Raw genomic sequence first — 6351 nt, 5'->3', positions numbered from 1 at the left:
ATATATATATATATATATATATATATATATATATATATATATATATATATATATATATATAACAAAAAACTGAACGGAGAGATGCTTCAAAAATATGAGAAGATGAATTTAGTGTGAACTTACAGTTTAAAATATCAGGTGATGGAAGTCTTCAATATGAATGAATGAATGAACAAGAATGGCAGCTCAAATATAAGGAATGGAAGCAGCGGTTGACCCAAGTCAAATTCATATGAGAAAGTTACACTTGTAGTCCCTTAACATTAGAAGAAAATCTGATTTTATCCATTTATATGAACAATTTACAATTTAGTCCTCAGCTTTGGAAGAAAATCTGATTTTATCCATTTGGATGTTTTCGTTGTTGATCGTCTAAATGAAAACCATTGGAAAAACGAGGATTTGAAGAAGCTTAACGTTTGATTCGTCACAAAAGTCAGTAGGTAATTTAAATCAGTGACATATTACCCAAGTATTCTTTGGGTGATTTGTCAGTATTTTCTTGAAAACATCAGATTCTACCAAACTGTTTGTATTTTCTGGGTGATCCATCCGTAATCACTAACGAAAATTTCTTTGGGAGATTTTTGTGGGTAAAAGTCATTTGTTTTGTAGTGATATGCTTCCATCTCTTTGTTATTAAGGAATGCTTGAAAACCATAGGAGAAAAGAAAAGATAGAGGTTGTTAAGAAGCAGATACCTGAGTTCGAATCCAGATGCTGCCAAACCCCTTGTGATCACGGAGGTTCTCCTGCGATGACTTTTTGTCACGTAAACTCAACTTTTACTAAAGTGTTTATATGGGAAGATTACGCTTTCGGACCCACCCGACCTACAAATTGTGCAATTATATTTAATCAAAATAATTGGCAACACTTTTTTGGAAATTTCATTTGTTGTTTCCATGAAACTTCCCTTCTACAGTAATGTTGACTTACTTTACACAATTATGTGAATCCAAATTATTTTAAAAATAATTTAATAAAAACTTCCATAATTTATCTATTAGACATATACATATTTTTTTTAAGAGTGTCCGGGCCAAAGCCCGACTAATCCCCGGCAAATTTGGAGGCTAAACATGGCCCCACTTAAATGTCGCCAACACTCCCCTTCCAGGGCTCGAACTCGGGTTAATGACTATGTCATGCTCGAGCCTTTACCACTAGGCTGGAAGGTCTTTGACACATATTTTGACTCATTATTGATGAATCGGTCATTTTATAATTTACTGTTAATTTGTTGTCAGATTAACAGATGAGTTGAATGAAAGTTAATTTGAATTTAAGTATTTATATGAAAAGATCGCACTTTTAAGACCCACCGACCCCCAAATCTTGCAATTGGTAAATTAGAACTTTTTGGAAATTTCATTCGTTGTTCCTACGAAACATCCATTAAAAAGATGTTGACTTACTTTCTACAATTTGGTGAATCCAAATCATTCAAAAATAGATTTTTTTTATTAACTTGGATATCCAATTCGCTATGTGAGCCGACTAATTCCAGGACGACCATATGTTTTGCAGATAGCCCGGAGTCACCGCATATGAATCTACGTGGCCACAAGGGGATTTTTGTTCCTTTTTGGATTTGAACTTGAGACCTCCTGGTACTTTTGACCTTTGGAGCCAAGCTCAAACCAATCAGACACCACCCTTGTGAAGCAAAACTCAAAAAAAGATTTGGTCATATTATATGTTGATTTTTTGGATTTGATCCTAGGTTTCATTTATTAGATAGATCAATACCTTGTGATATGTACTTTTTAGTGGATTTGGTCCTCTATCAAAACCACCATCCAAAATATCTTTTAACTTGAGGGCAAAAATCTTAAGAAAATTGTAAAATCAAGCAAGAAAAACGTAAATTTTATTTTATTCTTCACGTCCAAGGTGGACTTACATTTGTTTGTGGTGGGGATTTTCGCCAATTTTTGCCCGTTGGTCCAAAAGGAACTAAAGGTGACATCATTGATGCTTCTCTCAGTTCATCCTACTTATGGCCATATTTCAACGTTCTTGAGCTTAACCAAAATATAAGGCTATATGCTGGAGATATACCGGAATCTAAAGCTTGTAAAATAGATTCTTTTGACAAGTAGTTGTTGCAGCTAGGAGATGGTTCTCTGTACGATAACATTCAAAGAGTGTTAATCAAACTTCCATCCGATATCGCCCTAAACCAATGGGAGGACCCAATTCAATGCACGATTCAACTTGTGTATCCATCGTTGTTGGATAATTTTGACAACATGCATGAAAGAAAGAGCGATACTGACACCAAAAAATGAAATGGTTCATGATTTGAACAACATAATTATGGACATGCCTACCAGGAGAAGGTGTCAACTACCTCAGTTCTGATAATGTGTGCAAAGCAAGTATACAAACTAATGAAGAAGATCTTTTTTATCCATTAGAATTTTTGCACAGTTTAAAATTCAATGGTGTCTGAAACCATGACATTCAACTAAAAGAAGGAGCTCCAATAGTGCTTCTTAGAAATCTAAATCAATCAGAGGGGTTATGCAATGGCACAAGATTGATTTTCACGAAAATTGGGAAATGGTCCATCAAAGCAGATATTATTTCTGGAACACATGTGGCAAAAATGTCACAATTCCAAGAATAATCATATCCCCAAATGAAACAAGATGGTCATTCAAGCTCAATAGGCGTCAGTTTCCTTTGGCAACATGCTTTGCCATGACAATTAATAAAAGTCAAGGACAATCTCTATGCCATGTTGGCTTGTATCTCCCGAACCAAGTGTTTACCCATGGCCAACTGTATGTTGATGTATCACGAGTTACATCATGTGAAGGGTTGGTCATACTAAATGCCGACAATGAGATTGAAGATCCAAACTTCATTAAAAATATTGGTTTTTCAAGGAAGTCTTCCAAACCATTTCTTCAACAACTCATGATCTCCAGGTACAACATCCTCAAGATATATAGTAACTATCAAATATTTCTTAACTATAACACTGACACAATATATAAACTAATAATTTTCATTAAATGACTTTTTCTACAGGAAAACGAGTCTGTCATCTAGCGACTGATTTTCAACCATGTCACAAGTTTATTGAATTGTTCATGATAGAAAGTAATATTTGGTTCTCTCACCTAATAATATACCGAACTGACAATAATTATTTATACATTATACTTTTATTTCTCACATGCAGTATATTACACGACTATATTGTTCTTATAATAAGACAACCAAAAGCATGAATGTTAGTCCTAAATCTACCAAATTAATGTATTTTCTACCATTTCACAGTGTGTTCATAACAAAATCTGATATCTAAACTTCTCACCTAATAATTCCTTAAATTGCATACTCGATCACAGCCTAAAATTCTTTCACACTACATCTCCATTTTCCCCGATCCTATATATTGCAACTCTCTTTATGCTTAAAAAAAACAAACATTCGAACATACAATTCTACCATAATTATTGTGATACTTTTACCTTTTTATATTTAATTCAAACTTCTCGATGTTTTTCTTCATTAAATAACAACGACTGCACGAAACACGGTAAAATTACCTAGCGTATATAAAGGAAGACATTGGAGAGGGAATTAAAGAAAAACCTCCATTACTATTTATCTTTTTTCGTTGAATTTTTTGATTTATTTTGATTTATAGTGACTCATTAAATGAACAACTTTTTATTTTTTAATTACTTTTTATTTTTATTTTACTTACTTACGTATCATTATAATTAGGGGTGTTCAAAAACCTGACCAACTCGTTCAACTCAAAGCGAAATAACTCAACCCGAAGCAACCCGATGTCTAATCGAATTGTAAAATTGTCAAATCGTAGGTATCGGATTGATATTGAGTTACTATTATTTGAACTCAACCCAACCCGATGAACMCGATATCCTTTTATTTCTTGGATTTAATATGATTGTTAAATTTCTACTAATATATATACATTAGACAATTACACTATCATGTATGCTCTTCATATACACATATTTTCAATTTATTCACATCTCTATATAACTCATTCGTATAGATATTCAGTAACTATGAACATATATATGTAAATTGAAAATTAACTGAATGTGTGATATACGTAAGAAGTATGGATAAGTTGTATCAAATGATTGATAATGAAAAAAAATTATGAGTAAGAAAATAACATATTTAAGGTTAGAAGAATATTTTGATGTACTAAAGTATCAACCTGATCAACCCGATCAACCCGACCAACCCGTACGGGTTGGGTTGGGTTGTACTTTGGTTTGGGTTAAGATTTTTCAAACCGCAAACATTGGATTGAGTTGTTCAAATGTCTTCAACCCGATCAACCCAACCCATGAGCACCCCTAATTATAATTAAAAACTTTTATATTAATGTATATTTTCTTATTTACACAACAATCAATATAATTAGATACTTTAAAAAAAAAGTTAACATATAATAATTATAATGTAACAATTTTATAAATCAAATATTTTACTAAATTTATAAGATTATAAATTTTTATTTATTTATTCAATAATGCAACATTCAAATATTTTTTATTTATTTAATTATTTTTTTGTTAATATGTTAAAGATGTTTATAAATCATAATTCATGATTTTATTTTTTTAATTATTTTTTTAGTATAATAAGTTTATATTTGTTATAACCGGGTTGTTCTTAAATTCTATTTGAAAGTCTGGGGTTGTTTTTGTAAGGTTGTCAAAAGTTGAGGGATGTATTGTTAATAATTGGTTTAAAAGCTTTGACCGACGGAGAATTGTCGACCGTTGATTGGATTCAAACTACACCCTCCCGTTCATGTCTGCAATTACTGATGGACCAAAAAGCTTACAACACCTACAATGGCGGATTTTGTGAAAAAACTGAAGGATCGAATTCATTTGGAGCGTATAAATAACCCGTTTCTGTAACGTAAATTGTTTGAATTCCCCCTTTTGTGCATTGCACGTTGAATCAAAGGTAAGGGGGAACTGCGGAGGTTTGTCGATCTTCCTGGCAGTTCCTTCTTCATTCTGGTGTGGGTTTTTTGCCCTAAAAGATGAAGGGACTCTTCAGATCCAAGCCTCTTACACCTGTTGAGCTTGTTCATCAGATCCACCATCTTCTCACCTACACTTTCCCCAATTCCGATGTTAAAGATTACAAGCGCCAAGAAAAGATTCGTGAATTAACAAGACTCATTCATGAAATGAAGATCGTGCTTTATGGCGACGACATGTCAGAACCAGCAACAGAGCCTTGTGCAAAGTTGACACAGGAGTTCTTCAAGGAAGACATATTGCGACTTCTAATCTTATATCTTCCCAACTTGGATCCTGGGGTCCGTCAAGATGTCACTCATGTGGTTGCAAATCTTCAAAGGCAACGTGTTAATGGAAGATACGTTGCTGCTGAGTATTTGGAGAAAAACACAGATATTTTGGACATGTTGATACCTGGCTACGATGACCCAGAAACCGCTATCTCGTTTGGTGCAATCTTAAGAGATTGCATTCGACATCAAGTCGTTGCAAAGTATATCTTGGAATCGGATCACATGAAGACGTTCTTCGACTATCAACACGATCCGAACTTCGACGTAGCTTCGGATGCAGCAGCAACGTTTAAGGAGCTGTTAACCAGGCACAAATCAACCGTTGCTGAATATCTTAACAAAAACTACGATTGGTTCTTCATGGAGTATAACAAGTTGCTGGAATCATCCAACTACATCACCAGACGAAACGCTGTCCAGCTGTTAGGAGCCATGTTACTGGATCGTTCGAACACTGCTGTGATGGTTCGCTACGTGAGTTCATTGGACAACATGAGGATTCTCATGAATCTTCTCCGGGATTCAAACAAGCAGATACAGTTGCAAGCTTTCCATGTGTTCAAGCTTTTCCCTGCAAATCAGAACAAACCCCAGGATATCGTGAACGTGCTGGTTGCGAACAGAAGCAAACTGCTTCGGTTCTTCAAGGACTTCACTTTTGATAAAGTGGATGAGCAATTTGAAGCAGACAAAGCTCAGGTGATCAAGGAGATTGAAAGCCTTGTGCCCAGATGTTTGACATGCTCGAGCTTTAAGAACTGCGAAGGACTTTCGTGCTAATGTTGTTGTTGACGATTGCTGTCAACCATGGCGTTTTGGTCGTCCTTTTAGCTGTCTTGTTTCATGGGAAAAATTGTAGAAAATGTGGGTATTATTTATCTTTGTTTTGTATTTGGCTATTGTTTTTGGCCACATGAATATATCGGATGTAATGTTCACATTTGTTTTTGCAACTGAATCAGGTTTTTGAAAAAAAAAATTGTTGGGTGATTGACCAACATCTTCCTAAATCGAAA

General features: G+C 34.3%; 2 protein-coding genes across 2 annotated transcripts in view; one reads left to right on the top strand and one right to left on the bottom strand.

The window, feature by feature from the left end:
* Nucleotides 1-158, bottom strand: part of LOC112507114 (TMV resistance protein N-like) — a 5927-nt gene extending 5769 nt beyond the window's left edge. The window contains exon 1 of the mRNA XM_025111548.1: nt 124-158. The gene's annotated coding sequence lies outside the window, so the exon portion shown is untranslated. The remainder of the gene's footprint in view (nt 1-123) is intronic.
* Nucleotides 159-5059: 4901 nt separating this feature from the next.
* LOC112502740 (putative MO25-like protein At5g47540) lies at nt 5060-6115 on the top strand. The gene has a single exon (XM_025106740.1). It carries the CDS (start codon nt 5060-5062, stop codon nt 6113-6115), a length of 1056 nt encoding a protein of 351 aa, XP_024962508.1.
* Nucleotides 6116-6351: the final 236 nt, after the last annotated feature.

This window comes from Cynara cardunculus (genome assembly GCF_001531365.2).
Source record: "Cynara cardunculus var. scolymus isolate 2C chromosome LG 1, CcrdV1, whole genome shotgun sequence".
Classification (NCBI taxonomy): Eukaryota; Viridiplantae; Streptophyta; class Magnoliopsida; order Asterales; family Asteraceae; genus Cynara; species Cynara cardunculus.
This window is presented reverse-complemented; position numbering and strand designations above follow the sequence as displayed.